This window comes from Lagopus leucura, unplaced genomic scaffold (assembly GCF_019238085.1).
Source record: "Lagopus leucura isolate 7727_CA_CO unplaced genomic scaffold, USGS_WTPT01 Super-Scaffold_100024, whole genome shotgun sequence".
NCBI classification, from domain to species: Eukaryota; Metazoa; Chordata; class Aves; order Galliformes; family Phasianidae; genus Lagopus; species Lagopus leucura.
The window spans coordinates 8,930,236-8,954,197 of NW_024962276.1; the positions used below are offsets into that span (position 1 = coordinate 8,930,236).

At 42.2% G+C, this 23,962-nt stretch overlaps 1 protein-coding gene across 5 annotated transcripts in view; it reads right to left on the reverse strand.

Moving 5' to 3' along the window:
• NF1 (neurofibromin 1) overlaps positions 1-21,305 on the reverse strand; it is a 75,932-nt gene extending 54,627 nt beyond the window's left edge. For all 5 annotated transcript variants that reach the window (XM_042879412.1, XM_042879411.1, XM_042879410.1 and 2 more), the window contains exons 1-15: positions 21,224-21,305; positions 14,448-14,591; positions 13,050-13,133; positions 10,741-10,931; positions 9,154-9,260; positions 8,805-8,872; positions 8,499-8,574; positions 7,774-7,931; positions 6,965-7,138; positions 6,382-6,504; positions 6,009-6,083; positions 5,061-5,192; positions 1,971-2,105; positions 1,037-1,150; positions 363-442 (exon numbers count right to left, since the gene is read on the reverse strand). In XM_042879412.1, the coding sequence (XP_042735346.1) occupies positions 363-442; positions 1,037-1,150; positions 1,971-2,105; positions 5,061-5,192; positions 6,009-6,083; positions 6,382-6,504; positions 6,965-7,138; positions 7,774-7,931; positions 8,499-8,574; positions 8,805-8,872; positions 9,154-9,260; positions 10,741-10,931; positions 13,050-13,133; positions 14,448-14,591; positions 21,224-21,283 (1,721 nt within the window). In that variant the 5' untranslated portion in view covers positions 21,284-21,305. The remainder of the gene's footprint in view (positions 1-362; positions 443-1,036; positions 1,151-1,970; positions 2,106-5,060; positions 5,193-6,008; positions 6,084-6,381; positions 6,505-6,964; positions 7,139-7,773; positions 7,932-8,498; positions 8,575-8,804; positions 8,873-9,153; positions 9,261-10,740; positions 10,932-13,049; positions 13,134-14,447; positions 14,592-21,223) is intronic.
• Positions 21,306-23,962: the final 2,657 nt, after the last annotated feature.

Below are 23,962 nucleotides of genomic sequence, written 5' to 3' on the forward strand. Positions count from 1 at the left end.
CAAGATCAGTAAATGCACACTTCTAGAATTGCTTAGCATTATCCTCCCTCAGTCCACACAAATACAACAGAATTCAAACAACAAACACTTGTATGCAAGGATAAAGCCTTTAACTTTTTCTATCAACAATCGTTGCTACTCCTCAACAGCACGCTGAAGAGAATTGTTAAGAAAGCCTGCAAAACACTTGTGGATATTTTTGTTAGAATTCAAATTGCATACGGCAGCTTTGTCAGGAGAAAAATGCTTTAACAGAGTGCCAATTCACGCTGATGTTACACAGCTTTCTGAACTATTCACAGCTATTGCAAAAAAGAAGAGAAATCAAAACCCATTCCTCTTACTTACAAAAGTTAACTTACCTAATTTCCCAGAATGTTTCTATAGGTGCATCAGGATTCCATAAGTCAATGCTGTCTAACTGGTGAAGAACTAGCAAGGCCTAAATTCAAAACAAAACAGCATCTCACTTCAGATAAGTTTGTATTTTAACATTTACTGCAGACATTTGTTCAAGCAGTCCTACGTACATAAGCCTCTAATGGTGACCACAAGATTTCTTTAGTTAAAGCTCTTCTCCAAGGCCAGGAAAATACTTTCCTCTTTGTAACCATTCCCTGCACAACCAAAGGCTTTGATAGACAATGGTCAGAATCTATTGCTAAGTGCTTATTTGTGAACAATCACCAAAACTGAGACAAAGCACCTACGAGCCCAATGGGGCTGTGCAGAGCGCAACAGAGGAGCAGAGGAACTGTCAAACTCTGTTTGATCAATGCCAGGGCAGAGCAAAATGTTTTAGGAGGTGTAGGGCAGCCACCAACTGGCAACCCGAATGGCTGTGTTTTAAAACGTTCCCTCTAGGTCTCTCCTGTAAAACTTTTAATGCAGGAGACATTTAGAAAAAGACCAATAGAGACACATCTCTAAAACAACTGCATAGCTGATCAATACCTACCAGGGCTTCTAGAAAAGCCCCAGTTTGTCCAGCACAGCCTGTACGAACCATCTGGCATAGACAACATTCACCTCTTACCTCCATGGCTTCTTGTGCTATATCTGGCATACTGGACTGTGGAACGAGTTGTACAAGGCCTGTAATTAATTCAGCAGTGCTGCCTTGTGTCTCAGGCCCTTGCTTCCTTGGATTCTAAATAGTGAAAATGAAAGCAAGTTTAAGAAGCAAAGCTTGTCAATGACTGACCATGCTACTGAATGATAAACAGTAATTTCTGTAACTAAACTAGAGGATTTCCACATCTTTAATAGCACAGCAGCCGTGACACCCCATATTATATCTTTGACATAATAGAATCTATTTAAATTAAACAACAAACAGACCAGACAGAGGAAAATGTTTAGCGCACTGGTTAGATGCTCATACTACCCTACTTTTGGCAGCACTGCATTCCCACGCCCTCCACGTGCAGACATTTGATCAATACTCAGTTTACTTCTGATATTTCAGATTTGATGTATGAGATTTAGTCACAGAGTAATACTGTAAAGAACAGAACATTCATTCTGACATGAATTCACAAGAAAGCACTTTCAAACATGAGGCTTATTAAGTTACGGTTCTCTTTCACATCAGAGTGAATCTTTAGCAATTTTACATATCTATTTTAAAGAATGCTTGCCCCAATCCTCCTTTTACTCAACACCACGGACAACAGTAACTGAAAGCTGTAAGGAACTAAGAAAGCATCCATTTTTCTGGTCACTGAAACAAGGACTGTAATCCCTTCTTTCTCCCTTCAGTTACACAGCTGTATGTTCCCTTTCATTGTGTTCCCCTCTGGTTCTGTAAGATGCTTCATTTTTCTTGTTGTCTTTTTGTTTTGACAGTTCAGATGAAAAGAATGAGCAGGGAAGTATCCTAGATGTCATAGGTATATTTCTAATTTTTATTCATTTAGGAACTTCAAAATGAAATTCTACTATTTGAATGAAACATTCAATATACTTACACACAGCAAAAGCTTTGGATCAGCATGGATCAGTTTTACCAAGGATAAGAGCAGGAACTTGTAGCTTTTGGTTTCCAAGTCAGTAGGCTTTTCTTTAAATTTAAGGCTTGTCATTTTCTCTTTAAACGTAAGACTCTGACAGGAGGAAAAAGCAGTTATAGTCAGCAAGGAACTATACGTAGAAGTTGCAACTAAACAACTTATGAAGCATTATTGTTTACATTATCTATGACTCTTTCATGAGTTAAAAAGTACATTCAATTCATTCAAGTACAGTTGCATGGACTTGTGCTTAAAAATTCCCCGTTAAATATGCGTATGCTATCACTATTACATCTGTAAAGTTTACTTAATAAATATTTTAGTGAGCTGCAGGTGGACATAAGAAAAGCTCTGGATAAGACAAACTATACAAATGAAACGTGTAGAAGAAATAATAAAAATTTAGAGCTATTTCAGCTGCTCTGAGAGGAAAAAAAGATCACAAGTAAACCTGAATACATGAGAGGGTAGGGAATTTTTATTTTCCAAAGGCAACACACACTATTTTGTCATAGTTACAGTATGGATTAAGGCATTTTCATCTATGTGACGTCTGAAAAGAGAGTGCCTTTCAGTTCTCAAAGCACATAGTGCATCTTTTCATTAAAAAAAGCTAGTTCCATTTGAAAAACCAGGAATTGTCCCTGCACCACTCAACACCCTCATCTGAAATGGAGGGCACTATAAAGTTTGTATCAGCATCAGTTTGTATCATAAGGAATTCTGACTCGACTCCACTGTGAATGGCAGCACGTTCCAGCATTGCCATTCACAACAGAACCCAGCATGACCAATGCACCTCACTAACAGTCACACAGTGCTGGCTGTGGATGCAGTGCGTAGGGATGTCACTCAACATAAGGATTTCCAAAACTGAGAACATGCTTCAACCCACAGCACGCACAACACTTCAGAGTGAACAATCTTGTTGCACAGCAATCTACTGCAGCATCTTCACCTTAACAGATATAACCTGGACAAATGCTGATGTCTGTGAAAAACACTCATTTATCTCTCTATGTGTATTAAAAAAAATACGAGATATATTGCATTTACTGGGCCCCAGGATGCTCAAACACGGATTTTTATCTCTCTCCAGTAAACGTACAGAATTTATATTTTCATTAATTGTAAACTCCAACACCAGGGACTAAGCTAATATTTTTGCCTACTGCTACCAAAATAGTCAAGAGTAAACTGCACAAAAAAAGGCTGTGGATATTCAGCACAGGACAGAACACTTTAGAAACTCAGCTTTTTAATTATCTAATTTATTATTTGATAAAATCTCAAACAGTAACAAGCTTAGCGAAGACAAAAAACAAGTTTTAATTTTGAACGCAAAATAAACCAGCTCAAAATCATCCTCAAGTGAAGTGAAGTATATACACAATATTGTAGAATGCAATTCTTCCAGAAATGCTCAAAGCTCACACCACTTTGCTGGCCAGTGAATATATATGAAAATAGAATAAAATCTACCACACAAAGTATGTGATTAAGAAATTGATACTATGCTAGTAGAGCTAACTCATGCTGTGCAAAATCTTAGTTTGCTGCAGTAAGGGAGAACAGACACTTGGCAAAAGAAGCTGATCAGCTTCTATGAAGTGTTTATTTACTTCACACTGTCAAAGCTAAAGGCAGGGACACGACTGCTGTCTGCACAGGCATCAGGGGGATAAACACCAGTTTGAAGCTAGCAGACAACAGTGAACACGAACACATGGGGATAAAGTTACACATAAATAAGTTTAGGCTGGAAATTAGAAAACAGTTCTAATCACAGAGCTGGGAGATTCTGGAAGAGTGCTGTGATGGAAACGTAGAGGGCAGAAAGAACAGAACAGATCCAACAAAAAGCCTTTACCAATGAAACAAGTTTGTATAAGGGATGACATTGCAACTGCCAGACCAGCAGAAGCAGTCTCCTCCAGTTCTGTGCTCCACGCAAAGCCACCTTTTGTGTCCGAGTGAAGTGATGTGACTGCAGCAGTAACTATGCACAGAAAAGTCAGGGCAACGAAAGGCTTTTCTGCGGTAGTTACGATGGGTCATACTTACAGCAACAGAGGCCCACTGCCATGCAAAACAGTGACTGGTTGGCATCTGACCATGAGCGACAGCAGCCAATAAGAATAGAAAATAAGAAGCAGAAGACAAAGCACCACCAATCAATGTCAGAATTGACACTACAACACCCCTGCTATTTTCTCAACAGATGAACATACACATGTAAAAAGCAAGTTAAACAAGTTATAGCTTTCAACTAAAGGTATTTTGACTGTTTTTCTTTCATATGACAAGCCCAACGGTAGTATTTTCATGCATAATTTTAGCTCTTCTAAAAACAAACATCCAACACACTGTGACAATACAGAACATCAGTGAGCTAATGTGACACATCCAGAGTCCTACACAGAAAGATCAGAAGGAAATGCGGTTGCGTGTGAACTTACTGAATAAATCTGGACGAACCACAAATCTGAATTTACTCAAGATTTCTAAGACAACCGAGAATACTGACTTCATTTCACAATGTTGAAAGATCTTTATCATTGATGCTGTCACCAAGACCAGTCAACTTGCTATCAGAAAGCAAGCAAGACAAATAAAAGGAAGTAATAGTGTAATAATCGTGCTAATCATGGTAAAAGCATTCCAGTTTTCAGAAATTAACCTCACATACAGAATGCTTCCATTTTTCAGATTAAACAGAACGGGATATATTATCTAGCTATTCACACAGCAAGAACACTTAAAATGAATGGTTAGCCACGGAGGACAGTTACTTCTATGTTGCCAGTTTAAAAGCAGCACAAAAAAACCTGGAGAAGCATGTATCACTACAGCATAGGAACAGCTAGTCAATACACCATAACCTGGAAAGTTTACAGAGCATGTATGGCTCTCTGTTGCTTTTTGGATTGTAATGTTCTGCCCCCCTCTACTTTCCAGTCTAAAGTTAATGAATAAAAAGCCAACATGGAATGGAGAGATGGGAAAAGCGATAGGTTTGTGTTTTACCAACTTGTTGACAAGTCTTACCGGAGTCATGCGAATTGCTGGATGTGCCCCACAGCCCTGAATAGCTTTGTGAAGTGTCTCACTAAACATGCTGCGAAGCTCCACGGAATGGCAGTACACAGCATCGATCCTGGGCCACCAGTCCAATGCAGACTAGGAGGAAAATGCAGAAGTGCTCAGCAGGTGCGCCATAACATGACTTATGTCATGGTTTACATATGATTCTGGGATTTATTCCACAAATCTTAGACCTCTAAAAGTTACAAAAGGTTTAATATAACAAATGAGCGTTTTGCACACTATTACAGATACTTCATTTCAGTCTTAAATGAATTGTAACTGAAGCAACAACTCGAAGTTAGCTGCTTACTACTGAACAAACAAACTGAAAATCTGGGAAACCAGAGTGGATTTCAGGATACAGAGAGCTTCATAATACTATAAACACTCAACATGTGCTCAACTCATTCTGATACACTACGCAAAGTAGAAAACGATGCTCTAAGCACTTGATAATATCTAAAAAGCTGTATTATTCAACATATTAATCATAAGTAAAACAGCATTAATTTGAAAGTGTACAAATACCATAGCAATATAATTTATTTAAAATTACTTCCTTATTTTTCCTCTGGATACACCACATCCACTGTAGCACATTCTTCTCTATTTCTCAAAACGCCTCATAATTTTTTTAAACAGTGTTCTCATTATCATGCTGGGACAAACGAACTTGAGTGACACCATGTCGTCAGTAGGGCGGCTGCTCAGCACTGACTGGTTCCATTTTCACACTGACCAGGAAAACCTCTCAAATGGAGAACCCAACCAGCAGACAGTGTGAAATAACATTTGCACACGCTTGGCTATTAACAAGCAACTCCTGCGGCACGGATTTAAGCTGAAGCAGCTTTGGATCTGAACAGAAGCCACAGAGAGCTGGGCTGATTAAATATTTTCAGAACTTACATTTGTGATTATTCGGTGGAGTGAATTTACTAGTACATAATGAAATGTTGATGGGGAACTCTGTGCCAAGCAGATCTGCAATGAAAATAATACATAAAAGCCACATTTTTTCTCTGACACCTTTCATTCCACACTGAAAAACATACTGGAGCCTTTTAATTAAATTGACAAAATTGTCAAATGTAAAGACATGAGAATAAGGAACTCTAACAGGCTAAGAAAAGACTTATAAAAACACAAAGTAATGCATCACTAAGGGACACTTACACAGCTGAAATTATTTACCAACTCCCAGCTGCTGTTGGCACATCTTTGATAATTTACAAGTCACTGACAGTATGCAGAATGACTTACCAGAACGTTGTGCTCTCACCTTAAAGTGTTGGTTATTATGCGGGTTTATGCGGAAGCATGAAACTAAGCAGTCAATCATAAGGTCTACATCTGCATTCTGATTGCTTCTTGAAAAAGGTTTGCTCGGATTAAACAGCAAATTCTACATACATTTTTTTTTGTTAAAGAAAGAAGAAAAAAAGAGAGACACCAAGATTATTCTCGTCTATTTTCAATACATCACATGGGGGGAAAAAAAGGAGCATGTATTCTACTCTAAAAATTACACTTTTTTTCAAACAGTATCTATCAGTATCTACTGTTGTGACATGGCACCTTGGGGAAGCACTGAAGCAGTCAGTAAATTACCCAGGTGTCATGGCTTCACCATGAGGCACTAAATGAAGAACAGAATGCAAAACTTCAGGAGGAAGAAAGCAGGGCATTAACAAAAAAAAAAATAAGGGAGTGAAATTAAGAATTGCAACAATTCAATCAAATGCTGCAATTTAAAAAAAGAAAAAAAAAACATTCCATTAAAGAACACCATGGCATTCATTTACGGGGAAGTTTGAAGATCTAAAATTCAAATTTTTCATTGCAATTAGGAAACATAGTTTTACCTTAAGATCTACTACCATGGACTGCACTAGTAGGAAAATGACAGAATTATCCTCCCAGTTGATATAGGTAGATGCTTTGCACAGTTTAACACAAGCAATAGCAGCACTTTCAGTCAGCTGTCTGCTCCCACTGTGGCCTGCAAGTGCTTTCCTGAGATTGTCCAGGAACAGTTTCTGCAGAATTCAAGTGGGTAACAGTTATCATCAGAGCTTTGGTAATCTGTGATCAGAGTTTTCAGAAACTTAAGTATTAAACCATATAATGTTGCATTTCCTGAATAGCAGTCACAAATACTGGGGCTGCAAAAAACCAACTTGATGCAGCATTTTTGAGAAGCATTATCTGTATTACACATTCATTTTGGATCATTGAGGGCAATCAGAATGCAATAAAATCAGATGCTGGTTCACTCACAATAAGAACGTTTGCAATCCCACCAAATCCTCCTTCGGCAGGTATTGCAATTACAGAACACACATTACACACACTGAACAAACTCAGACCAGTTCGATACAGAGCAGCTAGAAGAAATGCTAGCTGTGTGGTGGAAACAAGGGCGTTGCAACACTGGGATTCAAATCTCTAAGGAAACATGCAAGTTCTGAAATAACATTATTTAGGACATAGTAGCTGCGTGAGTTATTGACAATGAAAGAACGTATGCCAGTTGAGAACAAAAAGGGTGCAGAAATTCATATATGCAATTTTAATACACTTGAGGTATAAAAGACATAATAAAATAAAATACAGAATAAGCAAAGACAAGCATCACCTAGAACTCAGAACTAAGATAATTTTCTTTTCTTACCTTGTTCATCTTAGTTTCCTCTACCACATCCTTTGCTATATCTTGAATTATCTCTGGACACAGGACCAGGAGTATGATTTGTAGTGGCCACACTGCTGCTTTACGTTTTGTGCTCTCTGCAAAGCCATCCACCAAGTCAAACAACTTCTCTGCACAATCTGCATAAAATACAACCTCAAGTTCAATACTGCTTTTAATTATGAAAAGACAGGAGCAAGAGAGCAATGATATCTCTGCCTACACAGAAAAAAAGTCCTGCTTTGCACATCACAAACATGCTACCCAAGATAAAAGTGGAGTGAACCATTTAAAGCCCTGGCTTATCTGAAAATATTAATTTTTATCCTTTTGGATTAAAGATAAACAGAGATGATGTTTTCCAACAAGTTTTTTTTTTGTGTATCAAGAACAAAAATACACATCTGAAGAGTTTGCATCTCTGGGGGTCTACTTCTTTGTGTTCTGAATCACAAAACAAATCCCTTTAAAAGTTGAGACAGGAAAGAGAGCAGAAACACATTCTTGCCTGCCCTGCAAAAGACTGACCGAAATTTGTTCTGACATGTAGGATGGACAAGAAGAAAAACAAAAAAAAGACACAAAATGAATGTGGGGATGCCTTGTGGGAAAACAAAACCAACTAAGAATATCCACAAACCCCTCATGATTTAATAGGAAAAAGTTAAAACCAACTTTTGAACAATGTGTCATTTGTTATGTCTCACCGGCCATATCAGTCTGTGGAGTCTGATACAGCTTTGTGAATTCATCAGGATAGTTTTCCACCCAGTTCCAAAATGCCTGCAAGTAACACAGAACATCTTTACGTTCCTGAGCTTATAAAACATAGTTTTTGAAATTACATATTTAAATAAATATTTCAGTGTTAACTTTTAACAACTCGGCATTTCTTGCAGGACACAAAGGGAAACACCAATGCATGTTTTACAATCAAATTCTGAATTGCACATATTTTTAAGTTAAAGAAAAACAGCAAATAAGCGATGAAACAGAAAATTAATAATACTTGCCTTTTCAAGACTGTTGATAACAGCTAACTGAGCTACTTTCTTAAGGGCTTTAAACTTGAATACAGTCTCTGTAAAGGTAAAACATCTCTGCATTAAAGAGAAGCTTAGTTCTAAAAAGCAGCAAGAAAAGTTTATAAAAAACATGTGAGGTGCAAAGCCTCACTTTTGAAGCCTTTAGGAAGTAACCACTTTCTGATACTTTAAAGGCACTCGCATACCTGTAAGCACTTTGTAAAAATGTACAGGATATTTGGATTAAAGAAGAAAAAGCTGAACATATCAATACCATTGTGTCATCTCTAACAACACATATTCAGATATAAATATTTCAGACAGGTTCCCATCATACCTTGCAAGAGTCGTTTTAGCTTGGAACAATCCACACTGATGTACTGTAGAAGCTCAATGTCGTGAACATCAGCATTGTCTTCTGAACAAACAGTCAGCTCCTGCAATCTAAAAATACGCAAAGTAAATTAACTTCTCCTTCAGATGATCAGACAGGTTTGTGCACACACCCACGATTCTATACATTTGCAGAGCAGCAGAATAATAAATGATCTCCACATCTAATATGATCCTCTCAGATAAACTTATCCAGGTTTAGAAATAAAAGGCAGACTTTGCAAAATTAGGAGTTACAATCAAGTCCTGTTTAATCCTCATACTGAGAATAGATCCAAAAACACCAGTGGTAAGTCTCACAAGACACCAGTATCAGCTGGTGACAGCCTGTTTACAGCCAAGATTTGCCTGAAGACTTCTGCTATCTCCCCTCTTGTAGCTCTAATCTTGAAATCTTTTCATCCAAATTATTCACTTGGAGTCATGACACCTTTAGACTACTGTTTCTTAGCAGCAAGTCTTGCCCCAGCTAACTTCTCTACAGTAAAACAACGACTGATGCCACTTGATAGCACAAAAGGGAGCTACAATCACACTCAGTTAGCTGAAGAAGGTCCTTGTTACTTGGTGCAAAAGAACAGGATGAAGTTTAATCATACCGTTCCAAATCCAATGGCACCTTTTCCGTTTTGTACTGGATAATTTACTAAGCATCTCAACAGATACCAGGCCACTAATAACTAAATCATATGTTCTCACAAACTAAAGATTGCCATGTCTAGTTCCAAAACTACAGATGTGTTTTTGACAAGGAATGCAATTTCTAGTACTGCACACAAAAGCAGCTCTTCATTTCTTCAACACCAGGGAAACTTAACAGCCCACGCTGGGAATGGGAAGGTCCCCACTGCACTGCTTTTCATGCCAAAAATCCCCCAGCTGCTGTGCAAGGCCTAGAAATATTCCTAAACAGGAAGCACAGGTCAAAAGATCAGCAATGCTAACTGTCGGCAAGCTGACCCCTGTGGAGATCAGCAACAATTGGTCAAGTATTTAACTATTTCTGTGCAAGCCATCCTGAAGAGAAAAACAGGTCAGGGGACAAAGGCACTACAGTACGGTCAAACTGATGCTAGGAAGGATTTTAGAGCTTGAGAAGTCAGCCATGTTACATACACGTGAATAAGGATTCACAAATTAAACCCAAAGACTGTCAGAAAGTCTTAGCTGAAAAATATGTCCTATAAAAGGAGCAGATATTCAACTTTAGGCTACAAAATACATTTCTCTCAGTCATCACTGTTTCATTTTACAATAAAGTTTGACTCGGACTTACAAAAGCAGGTAAAAAAGAGCAATAAACACAACTCAAGGATTATGCTGACAGTAACCCAGAACAGATATGGAACAAGTACCTTTTCTAACCCTAAAGTCAAGTAAAACTTTGACTGGCAGAGGAAATTTCTCTAAATACCACTTAAGCAGTAAAAGTTTTTCAAAAATGAAGGACTGCAGCTCACGAATGATCTTCTAGGCACTCATTCTCAGGTGTTCTAATACAGTGGCTGAGTCAAGCTACTAAAAGACGTACCTGGTGGAAATGCGGCTGAACACAGCATTGAAGTTATTGCAGCTAAGAGAAAAAAGAACCCCAGAGGCAGAATTGCGCAGTTCAGCTGCATGCTGGTTCCCTTCACGGTAAGTGTGGATGAAGTGGCAGATTTCTGGCAGCAACTGTTTCACCAGCATAGTCTCGTCCAGTCGCATCGTGTCCTTCGGTTGCTAAAATTAAACATTTGGCACTTCATGACATTCAGTTTTCTAGGTTCGAAGGCAAAGAATGGAGCATCTGCCAGTAGTAGCACAGGACCTGAATCTGGATTTCACATTCCACTTGCGTGCTACCACTGACCACACGACAAGCTATGCAGAAAAGGATTCTTCCCGTTTGAACAACAATCTGCACCATTCAAACCACGTTACAGTTCTGAATTAGTCTCCAAAATATGTAGGACGTGAAGTTGACCAATGCCATCAAGCAAAACACCAAGTTCGTTTCTGAAGTAAAATATATTACCTGAGTAATGTTCTCTGCCAACATATGTCAAGCACTGTCTTGGCTTACAATAGTGGCACGAAGGGCACAGACTCACCCGTACCTCCCTTTGGTTAGTATTCTGACCCCTATACTTCAAACAGCAAATCTTTTTTTAAATGAACTGAAAAAGAGGTGCTTCTCTGTTCCTCTTCCCTGGAATGGCTCTATGAGAGTCAAAAAATGTCTCAACTTTCCTGTAAAAGAAAATTTCAATTTTTGCCAGTTTGTACAGTATGAGACATAAGGAAACTATTTGCTGAAGAATTTGAAGTGAAACTTTGCTCTAGTAAGAACAAGTTTTAACAGAAGGGTCAGCATTAAAGCTTTCTAAAATTCTACCAATGAATTTACCGTAGGGAATTGGGAAGTTTCAGAGACTCCCACTTTGTTGACCTGAGCTCTGTTGCCATGAGAACCTGATGAAACATTGAGCAAGAACAGTGAGCAAGAAGTAAGTCTGAAGATATCACAGAACACAACACTCTTTGTATAGAACTTTGGCTCAGTCTTACTGTACATATATGGGCTCAATTTGCTCTCGTTTGAATGGACAAAGGGAGAAGCATCCAGCATAATTTTAGGCTGTTGAAGCATCATCATGTATCAGGAAAAAAAAACAACACTGATGTTTCAAGCAAAATGTGTAAAAGAAAATGTTAAAGAAATTAATTTCAGAAATTAAACAGGTTTTGGGATGGGGTCTCCTTTGATTCTCCATATGAAAGATGGAAAATGAACCAAAGGAGGTATTCACTTTAGCTTTTGCAGCCATACTTTATTATGCAAAGTGCATTTACCTGGGTCTTTTGTGAATCCTGATGAACTCACAAATACTGAGACTGTTTCACTACTGTAAGATACAGTGCTTGACAAACCTAGTGACCATGTAGTTATTACCTTATAAAAAGCTTTCAAAAACAGAGAAACAGCAAGAAGCTTGGGTGATTTCATGATATTCAACCAGGAGCACAGCTTTAAAAAGGAATTTCATTGCCTTTCTTATTAAAGGAATAAACCACAGATTTGCAAATTTTGTTCACAGTGAAATTGGCTCTGGAATTACAAAGTTTAGCACAGTAAGCTGTACAACCATCAACATCCCAAAGGTAACAGCAAACTGCCTTTCAGCACAGCTCTGACTGGAAGCCTCAGGACGGGACTCCCAGTGGAAGTTTGAACAGAGTTAACTAATGTAAACTAGGAAGCACCTGCAAAAGTAAGTTTTAGAGTAGCGATGGCAAAGTTTCTACTGTAAATGCAATTACACAAAACTGAAATAAAATTACTTTACCAAATGAAACTCACAAGAGACTTTAAGTGCCACATGCATTCAAAGTTTACAGCAATCTAGCTAAGCCAGATAACCAAGTCTAATTCTTTACCTGAGTGCCCCTTCTTACCCCAGCTCACATCTGCCTCACAGAATACAGATGTCTGAAATTTTCTAACAAATTATTACATGAAACTCGTTATTTATAACTCCAGACAATCAGCTGAGCACTGAAAAGGCCAAGTTCATCGGTTTGCCTGAATCTGTATAGATGGAAAAATACTTCTGATCACTATTACTAAAGTCACTATCGTTAATTCTAGGCAGGAAAACACAGCCCAGAAATACTTAATTTATCAATTATGTAAATAACGTTCATATATGTAAAATTCTGCTCTTTTTAAAATAGCATTAATACTACTTTGCTCCAAATGAGCTAATTTTTATGTTTTGTACCAGTAATAACTGACAGACAGGCATTTGACTTATTCTCTTAACTCATTTGATACCATGCTCATGCAAGTATACTCACCCCTGCTAGACATTTTTCCAGTGTATCCAAGATAATCAGTTGAGATAGATATAAGTTCTTTTCAGCAGTTTCTCCAAATATTCTCTGGAAGAAGAAAGGACATGGATCTGAGTGGCACAAATTTGACTTGTAACACATTAAAGTAATGCTGCAGAGTTGCACAGAAAATTATGGCTCCTTTACTGCTCTAAAGTTAAGTTCAGAAACATAGCTAGTCCAAAAAAAGAATTAAAACCCTGTTGCTGAAGAAATACCTCTGTACTGCCTGCAGGGCCAAATCCAACAAGGAATAAGCAGTTACTGCAGAATAAGAGTGGAGGTGCACTGCAGCCCCCTGCCTTCATCAGACCGGTAAACTATTCAGAAATGAAGGTTACACCTTTTCAGAAACTATTTTGGTACCAATTACTGCTGACTCTTTTCCAATTATGTATTTCATTGCCAACATCTCACTTAACAGAAATGATGTTGCAACAAATCTATACCTACAAGCTTATTCAAGTGCTGCTAAATTTATCAGAGACCACAGCAAGAAACATGAGACTCTCCAAAAGGATGCCACACTTCAGAAACAGGATGGAGGTAGAGATCCATCCAGCACTTAAGCTATCACCCAATTGTTTTGCTGGTACTGGCTGGTTCCAACAATACAAAGACAGCAAAACAACGCAGAAAAGATTTAGCCAGAACTGTATCAGTACTGCTGCCTGAGTCCACAGCCAACTTACAGCTGTCCAAAGGAGGTTCCTCTCAAACATCTCACACTGCTCAAGAGGTTGGCTCAAAACTAATTGCAACTTTCGGCAGAGTGCAAACCCTTTTTCTTAATACCTTTACAAATAATGCTGATTTGCACAGTAACTTACTCCACTGAACAGAGGAAAAAAAACCAGTTCTGTTCCTCAGTGAAAAGCAAACATAGATTTTTAATTAACATTTTTAGCTCTGCTGCATTCTTCATCTAAAAAGGCTGCAAGCACTGCTCCCCCAGCCACCTGCAGCACCTTTCCAGGCAACAGAAAGCATCGTCCTCATCTCCCAACAAGTGGTGCATCCCCCCAGCTTGCACAGCCAGTACCTCAACACTGCTCAGAGGCCCAGATGGCTGCTCCCTTGGCTGCCTACAACCCTCCCAGCTACAGACCCCTTCCCACGAATAACAAAGGATTTCCCTTAACCACCCTCCTCCCTTAACTTCTCTGCTGCCATAGCCATCTCCCCATCTTGATTTGTAAAACAGTGCTGTTGGTGAATGTGATCATATAGAAAGAAAATATGTAGGAGTAAAAAGCGACCAACATTGACTGAGCTTCAGTGTCTCTTTGCAGACATTGTGCAATGTGAATAATTAAAAATCATATTGAGAATCATCCAGCAATCTAAAATGAGAGAACTCACCATGTTATTAACATTTTTTAAGATATTAGTGAGACCACTGATGACCAGAGAGAACTTGTACTTGGAAATGTTGATGAGACACTCCTTGTTGTGCTCTGTGCTGACTTTGGTGTGGGTATTCTGCTGGCTGGCCTTTATGGGAAGCTACAAAGAGAGATAAGTCGTATGAGCTTTCTTGCACTGAAATTTTCATTACTAGAGATGAATTAAATAAGACACCAGGAACAACCTTGAAACACATTCTATAAGACAGCAACAAACAAATGGACTATTTCACTTTCTCTTGCTACTAGAGATGTCTTCACAGCAGTAATACCAGCAAGCTGAAACAAGAGGAGATGAAGGCAAAGGTGCACAGGGGTGCGAACTGCAAGGAGACCAGGGCAGTTCTGAGTAACCCCTGCCTGGAACTCAGGGCTGCCCAGGAGGAGCCTCCAATGTGAGCCTCAGCCACAGGCACGCCTCAAGGACCGGGAGCCCCACGTCAGCCCCTTCAACACCCCGCACTGACAACTCGACTGAAGTGCAGCTTTTCCAGAATTATAAGATTCAGAGTGACTGAAAAAAAAAACCTGAGAACACCCCTCATGCCATACCCAAATTTCTCCAGGGTCACAAAGCAGCCACTCCCCAAGCACGCAGCCACTGCCCTCTGCTTCTCCAAGTCAGTCAGTTTCAAAACATCACACAGCAATGCAAAAAGCAGTAAGTTGTAAAAATTCATTTTAATGAGGATTTTTATAAAGTAACCAAAAAGGGAACCAAAAAAGTAATCGGTATTGCCGTCCATTTCCATAGATCACGTGTGTCACTTGTATTCTGTATTATATGCTTGTACATCCACAGCAACTTGAATCAAATGCCACTGCTAGATTTAATTCTGGCCAGAGCTCTCAGTACGGGCACGTTCTGAAAGACCAATAGCTCTAAGTGAACGCCACAACCTTTTTTGCATGAACTGTAACGAAGAGTCCAAAACTTGAAATATTTTTCTTGACAAGTTCTGATCTCGTCATTAAACACAACCAATTTACACCCACATCTCCCACCTGTAGGGAAACAGACCCCTGTAGCACACTATCTAGCTTTTATGCCCGAGAGCAATTTCCTCTCCACACAAATTGCAGGTTACTCCGAGTCCAAAGCACTGGTTTTTTGGGTACCACCGTCCCAATCCAAAGGCGACCGCAGCGCCACATCCCAGCAGCAGGCACAGCGAATGCCATCAGGGCCAGCAGACGAGCGCAGGCCGGTCCTGGAGGAACGCCTTCCTCAGCTCGGCGGCTCCGGGATCCCCGAGCGCTCGGCCAGCATCGCCGCCAGCCGCGGGGCCGCGCGCATCGCCGCCCTACGGCGCGGCCGCTCTCACAGCGCGGCGCTTTCAAGCAGCGCGGCGCGATTCAGCGCTCATTTCAGAGCTGGAAAAGGCGCATCAAAGCATTTCTGACTCAGGCTTTGTTTTCATTGCTAGATGTTATTTTTACAATGTATTTTCGGAAGTCGTTAGCGGAAGATAGATACATTTAATTAAAAATTTCAGCGTTACTCGTACTTCTATCGGAATTCTGAAGTCTGTGCTGACAACGGCAGAAAGGCTCAATACCACGAGTGACAGAACGCTCAGAAGTGCCTCTCCAAGTGTCAGACCCAGCTCCTGTGCTGCCATGCAATGGAAACATTGCGTTACACGCTTCTGGAGCTTCCTGCCACAACAGCCACTGCAGCAAGGTCACCTAGAAGTAAAGCTGCTTTTTATACTGCCTTCTGAAAAAGGAAGCTACATTAAAAGGAAATATTAGCACTGAATTTTTTTTAGATTCCTCAGCTATTTCCTTTGTGCCTTCTGACAAGCCGGAGCACTCTGCACCCAGATGAAACGCAGTGCTGAGCGACCAACTAGAAATTGCTCAGCCTCTCCACCAAAATCCAATCTAAACCTTACAAAAAAAGTTGAACCTTTACTTTAAGTTTTATTTTAGGAAAAATACAGACTGAAAATGGATTACCTGCACAGCCTTTGTTTGAATCAGAAAATAAAGCACGAGGCTGCTGTATAACAGGAGTTTCCTACCATGAACACAGGCATCACGTTGAACTCGTCGCAGGTGGGCACAGGGATGGTCACTGTGCTCTCATCCAACTGCTCTCACCAGCAAAGTAGGAAGCAATGGTCAGCAGCCTCGTGAAGCACACTGGGACGCACAGCCCATGCAGAGGTGTGCTGTGATAAACCTCCCTCCCTCTTATCAGTTGGACTAAGCCAGGTTTAGGTGTCAAACCACCTAAAAAGGACAGGGAACAATGGCATTTTGGTCCACGATTGGCTTTCCTTCTTGAAGCTGGCAAAGAAAAAAAAAAAATGCACAGACTGAATCTGGAATATTTCCAGCTATCATGTTCTAAATATTTTAAGATGAGCTGAAACAGAATCTTGCTGCCACAGCTGAGGAAAAGCCATTAAATACTGAGCCTGACAGTTGCAGTAAGAATACAAGCCCCTGTGCGTCCTGAATCCAGGACAGCAGCAATCTTGTGCTCCCAGTACTGCTGACACTAGAAAAGCCAATCAGGAGCAAATAACAAACATAACATCCTGAACAAAAACCTCCAGTGTCATTCTTAACAGCATAAAAATATACCTACATCTTCCATTTCAAACAGTTTATTGGAACGTTTTCATTAGGCTGTAATACACAGCTGTATCACAGACTGAAAATACACACAGCACCACTACTTCCTCAGCATCACCAGTTAAGGATCAACAGGCATCTCCCTCTGAAACTATAAACACGCACTGCACCACCTTCTGACAGCCTTAATTCAGTGAAAGTGCCTCATAACTCAGCCTTCTGAAGAATAGGGAGCTTTGAAAATGGATTATAGACATTGCCCTTAAAAAAAAAAACAGTAACAAAATTCCGTTTTCAAACAGTTACCTAAAGGTTGGTACCATCAACAAATGCCTATTTCCCTACTTCAACAAGGAATGATCATCAAGCCATCCTGCTGCTTTTCATCAGCTGATGAATGGACTCAGTAACACCTGCTGCCCGTGGACCATTCCTGGGTCTGTTCTGCAGGTCACATCTGCACACAGAACAGCAGCTCTGTAGAAATACTTTACATACACTGGTTCGGAAAGTAAGACCAAAGCTGCTTCAGGTTTATGTTAGGGAGACATATGGAAATAGCACCTCTGTGCTCCAGCCCAGAAGCCTGCTTTGCTTCTCAGCTCCTCTGAAATTTTTTTTCAGACTAGTTGCACAAAAAAAGAATTCACCTTCTGCACAGCCTGGTCCTCCTTGCAGCAAAGGACTGTGCTGAGCCTGAGCACCAGAGCCATCGGAACTTACACAAAGTACTTTGGAATTCCTTAAAATACAAACTTATCACTACTAGTGGTTTCTTAACAAGCTCAGACGAAAAAGAATGAAGAACACAAAGCCAGTGCTTGCAGCGAGCACCTCTTTGGGTCTGCAATTCTGTACAGATGTCAAATGCCACAGAGAGAAGCAACAGGAGGAGGGAAGATCTGCTTTAACACAATGCCTTGTAATGAAAGTTAGGGGAACATTCCTAATGGCATTCAGTTTTTATACAAACTTTCTTAACTGAAAATAATCATATCTCAAACTACTCATGGGGAGACTAAACCAAAACCTAAACCATAAGGGGCTCCTTCTGTTACAGTATGTCATAATGGTATAAGTTGCCACACGTTTATACTGGATTAATATTTTCATTCTATCTGACAGTCTTTAAAACAGCCTAGATTTAACTGGGTTAGGCACTGAGGTTTCTTTGCTAAGTGTAGAAGAGCCATTTCTGTGATTTCACCACTGCATCAGCCTTCCCATGACTTCAGTCGTAACACATTAAAAAACACTATAAAATTGCAGTACATAAAATTGAACGCGAACACTTCCAAAGGAGAAAAGGGACCGTTTTATTTTGCAAATTCCTGGATACATCTGAAATAAGAGAACTTCACTAAAACACAGCCCAGCCTCTTGGTGCTACAGCACTCTAATTCCATCCAGACCACTGAAAGTTTTGAAAAATGTATTCATAACTACTATATATGAACACCTTAATTGATTCTGAATGCATTGTACAAGAAATGGGATCTAATCTCACACATACAGTCAATTGCTTCTTTCTGCACCAGCTGAAACCTTCAAGCAGTCTTCAAGGGTGGCTCAACACAGAGTGCTGCAGCAGTTGAAGTGTCAGAATTGAGCGCAGATGGGCAAAACTGGCACTAGCTTGGAAAAATGCATTCAGTCAGTCAGCCCTCGGTTAATTCATAAAACTGTGCTTGCCATTCATTTCAGGCCCAGAGAATCACGCACACAAAAGCAGATTTTGGTTAAAGCATCGTTTATAACAATAAACAAGAGTAGACAAGAACAAACTGGTTTGCACTGATTTTGGTCGTTCTCAGTACGATTAGCATTCTCTCAGTTTGTTGTTCATCTGCCTTAAAATGAATGAAAAGATTGTCTGTAAGTTTTGGTGAGAGATGGATACATTTTCTTTCTCTGTGAAAGAAGGAATAAACCTTGAAAACATTTGTCCTCTCCCCCGCAGAAAACAAAACAGAACAACTCTCAACTCAAAACAAACACAACTCCCCTTCCCCACTCAAATAGGACGATAACATCAGACGGCATCCTGGCTCCCTCAATGCTGAATCAAAAGGTCCTGCATGCAGCAGGGCAGACACCGAATGCAAAAGCTCAAAAATGCATCATCATCACTAAAACGACACGCGCTATATTCAGCACATTTTGATTAACTACAAACTCAATTTTCAAATGAGTGACCAAAGACATAACAAGTCGATAGCTTAACAAGCACGTGGTTACCCAGCGATGACACAGAGGTAAGCAGCTACAAGAAGCATGAAGAACCACCACCGACTCAGAATTCACTTAGCAGCAGAAAGCTGCCCTTTGAGGATTCTTTTGAGAACAGACACTTTTCCACCCTGAAGATCACTGCCAGGCGAGGCAAGGCAGAAGAAACTACACGTTAAAAGGAAACCAAATGGAGACCCCTGAGCTGAGATTAATGAATGCGAAAACTTCTGATTAAAAGTAGACATTAATATCTCATGCTTGTCTCACTGCTTCATTCCCCAGTTGACACAGCGCTAAAAAAAAAAAAAATAATTGCACTGGTTAAAGAGAAGCACTCAATAAACTGATTAAAATATTGCAAATAGAGCCCACCATCAATACCAACGACCACTACAGTCAAAATTGCATTCGATGCAGACTGTCCCTGCAACTCCAATATTATAGCATCTCAAAAACCAGAGCAGCTTCCTTCCTGTCAGGAGAGGATTCCTCCCACATACCTTTCTACAATTATTCCATAAAATGTGCAGAAAAATACTTCTGTTTAAAAAGCTCAAGTTCTTAACTCTTAACAGATGTTGGCAAGCCCGGTTCCACAATATACATAACAAAGCAAACGACAAAGCCTTGGGTCTTTTAACATCAGTACACAAAAACATATTCTAGCAATACTGGGAAAATAATCAGTACCGTGCCTTTAAAGCCTATGGAGAAAATGATCTATGATTCAAGATAAGGCGGTGTGTGGGGGGATACATTGGCCAAGCAACTACTGTGCCTAAAACATACATGAAAAATCTGTATCATTTTAAAGTCAATAGGCAAAACTTTTTTTCCTTAAATAAATTTCATTCAGAGCAGTTTTGACATAAATGTAAAACAGAACAGCTTACTTCCACACAGCTCAGCTGCCATCTCCCCGCAGGTTGTCCAAAGCCAAGAGTCACCATCAGGGACACACGGCTCAGGCAGGTGAACAAAACCCAGGGCTCGGAACCAGCCCCATGCTTTGGCCCAGTGCTGGGCTGAGCCCTCAGAGAAATGCCTTTGGCGCCACGAGGGACGCGCTCACGACACAGCCAAATGAGACACAACAGAAACCGACCGCTCAGACTCAACCCAGCTCCCACTTACGCGTCAGGAAAGCATCCTGGGAGTAAAAACGCCAAGCTTAAGCAGCAGGCTTAGCCTCGCTGGGAAGTCACGCCACCTAATCCCAGTAAGCGGTTTCTTCGTGTGGATCAGAGACACAAAGTCCAAGGCCCACAAATCTCTCCTTCTTCCATTCAGAAAACCCTTCTCCCAGCTGCCAGCACTGACTTTCATAAACAGAAGCAAATAACCGTCACTGCCGCAGCTTGAGGAGCCGCTCCGTCCCACAGAACAGCTAGCTCCCAGCACTGGGGGTGAAATTTCACACCAACATTCACCGTTAAGCGACAGGGAAGAAGGCAGAATTGCCTGAGCAGCTCTCCAGCCACTCTCCTTACGCTCGTTTTTGAGGCTTTACTCCTTTCTGGCGAGCAAGAAGGCGGAAAGCTCAGAATCCCCGATGACATCCACAAAAGACGAGCTCGTTTCTGGGAGCGGTGAGAGCAGAGCCGAGGCAGAAGCGGGCACCTCGGCCCCGCCGGCTCTCCGCGGGCAGCGGCTGAGGCTGCCCCAGGCCGAGGCCAGGCCCGGAGCACCGCTCGGCTCCCGGCACGGCTCCACCCGGCCCCGCGGACCCGCACGAGGGGCGCCGGGCCGCGCTCCACCGCCGCCGGGAGAGCCGGGGCCGAGCAGAAGGGCCTCGGCGGCGGGCAGCGCTCCCCCCAGCCGCCCCCCGCCCCGGGCCCGAGGCCCTCCCCCGCCGTTCTTCCACTCCCGGCCCCCCGACCTCCGCGCCGCCGCCCCCCGGGCCGCCCCCTCTACCTGCTCGTCGAAGCGGTTCACCACGGCCTGCACCCACTCCACCGGCTTGTGGGCCGCCATGTCCCCCCGCCCGCCCGGCCGCGGCGGGGGGCGGATCCCCGCGGGGGGGGGGGGGGGGGGCGGCGGCAGAGCAGCGGAGCGAGGGGAGCTCCGCGTATCCCTGACGCTCCTGGACCCTCAGCTCCCCGCAGCCATCAGCGCGCAGGGCCCGCCATGACACCACACCGGAAGCGGGAGCCCGGGCCGCCCCCGCCCGCCCGAGCGGCAGCGCCTCGGCCGCCGCGCCAGGGGGAGCGCCGAGACACGGCAGCGGCGGGCGGCGCCTGCGCGGCCCCGGAACCTCCGCGCCTGCGCCCAGAGCGCGCCTGCGCTGTGCATCGGGCCGGCGGAGAGCTGAGGGCGGGGCGGTGGCGGCCGCGCCCTCTGCGTGGGGCGGACGGGCTGTGCGGCTCGGTGCTTCTGCTCGGCTGTTAGGTGCGGGCTGGAGCGCGTAGCTGGCAGTGTTCTGAAGAGCGAAGAAAGGTTCTTTAGCGAATCAGCTGATCTCGGAGTGACGGCTCCCGGCACGGCACCATCCCTCGCTGCACACGCTGTCATTGCGCACCGCTCGCTCCCGGCGGTTCGGCGGCGGCACTCAGTGCCGGTTCCGGCGGCACAAATAAATGCACGAACTGGGGTGGGACTTCCCGAGCGAGAGTTAAAATGGGCCAACGTGTAGAGAAGAACCGAGGAGTGAACGGGCTGAAAACTGAAATCTAGGTGCTGAAGCAAAGAAGCGTCTTATTTTCCATTTGGCCAAAGCGGAAGAAAATCTCAAAACAGGTTTTCAAAACCAACAAACGGCACAAAGCGAGGCGGGGGGCGGAGAGGCTCCGAGCCGGGCTGCCTCACCCCCAGGCACGGGGCCGCCATCACCGACGGGTCCTGCATCACTCACTGCCGCGTGCCACAAAGCGCGCGATTGATTCCTTTGCATCAGACTGCATCACAGCCGTCAGCACCGGCATATCCCAAAAAGATTTTTAAAACTAAAGGTTGAATTATGTTCTAGAAAATACTTTTGCTGTATTTGTTATATATATTTATATCCAAATCAAACCGACGTGACGTGTGCATCCTTGCTGAGTATCCAAGTGTCCCATAGCAATGAGCAAGGAATGACATCCATCTGAGGCAACTCAGCTACAATCTTCATAGGGATCTCTGCATCCTGCCGAAATCAAAATAATAAGAACTAATTGGAGCGGAGGGGGGCAGAAAGGTTTCAGCTGACTGATACTCGTGAAAAACATATCTCGAAAAGACAAAAAAAATTAGGGGTAATAAGATTATCTGAGACGGAGACACCTTGGGAACTCTCGACTTCAGTAGAAAAAGACTTCTTCCCCTCAGAATCAACTAAAGCAAACAAACAGTGCTTCTTCCTGTTTCTCAGGGTGTTTTTCCCAAAGCAAATCTGTTCCCTAAAAGCAAACACGACTTGTTGCAGGCTTCCCAGATCTTAGGGGGGAGGGGTGTTTCAGAGGCTGGCCGGTGATGCTGGAAATCCTCAGTGCTTCCCTCAAACTCTTTGGAAATTTCCAGCCAGTATTTGGTCACAATCACTCTTCCACAATGTTCAGCTTCCTTTTATTTTTTTTTCCTTTCCTTCCTAGATTCAGTGCAAAGTGCTCCAAATCACATTATCCTAAAAATCCCTATCCTAGAAGAAAGCACAGCAGCTCTACTGTTTATTTTGGTGTAGGACTTTGCTGGACACAAAAAGCAGCATGATTTTGTCTTCCAGCAGGCAGACACGTGGCAAGTTATGACTGCTAGGTACAAATTGTTTGAAATCATTGCAAGGTCCTTAGCTCCAGATAGAGTCTGAGTTGTGTACCATTTCTCAGCAGCTTTTGGCATTCTGGTGCTTCTTGATTATTTTGGTAAGGGTTTTTTTTTAAGACACTTTAGTTTAATACACTTTCTTAAGCTTGTATGTAAACTCAAATAAGAAATTAGAGCCTAACTCATCCACAAAAGTACCCCACTGTTTTGTCAGGCTTTAAAGTGAATGTCAATGGTTTTTCCTCACTAAAAATTTCTTCTTCTGTCTGTCAAAAGTGATGGTGGTGATAGGGTCACGCATAGGAGGAGAGTCTCCACTTCATCCTCTGCCGCCTCTCGGCACAGGCTTTGGCCTCATAAAACCTAAAGCGCCAAGCAGCAAAGCAAGAGCTGCAGATCTATCTATGTGGGAATAGTTCCAGACAGTCACGATTCTAGTTAAGTCAAGAAATGCCCCTTGAATCACTTCCTTGGAGGCATTCCGGCACTTCTGCTTTTTGCCTAAGTGAGAGGATGGGGAATCAGGTGAGCAAACCAAGGCACGCAGAGAAAACACCTGGCCAGATCTGCCTTCCCCTGTAAGTCACATCTGAGCTCAGTTCCTGATGGAGAGGGTGTCATTCTAGAGGAAATGGGCCAACTCTGGGGCCAATGGCAAAAATATTTTCCTACTCCTTTTAAGTGCAGTTTGTTAAACAAACTTCAGTTAAATGTGGAAGAAAGGCAGGAAGAAAAGGATCTGCCAAGATTTTGGTAAAAAGTGACGATGTCTCTAAGCTACAAACTCAGCGAACACGGGTTTTCATCTAAGAGCCGGCAGGCTCCCAACGAAAGCTGCGCAGCCTGTCCGGCAGTGCTGCCAGTTCTGTCCCTATCGAGATGCTGCCTTTCACCTCCCAGGAGGACGTTGCT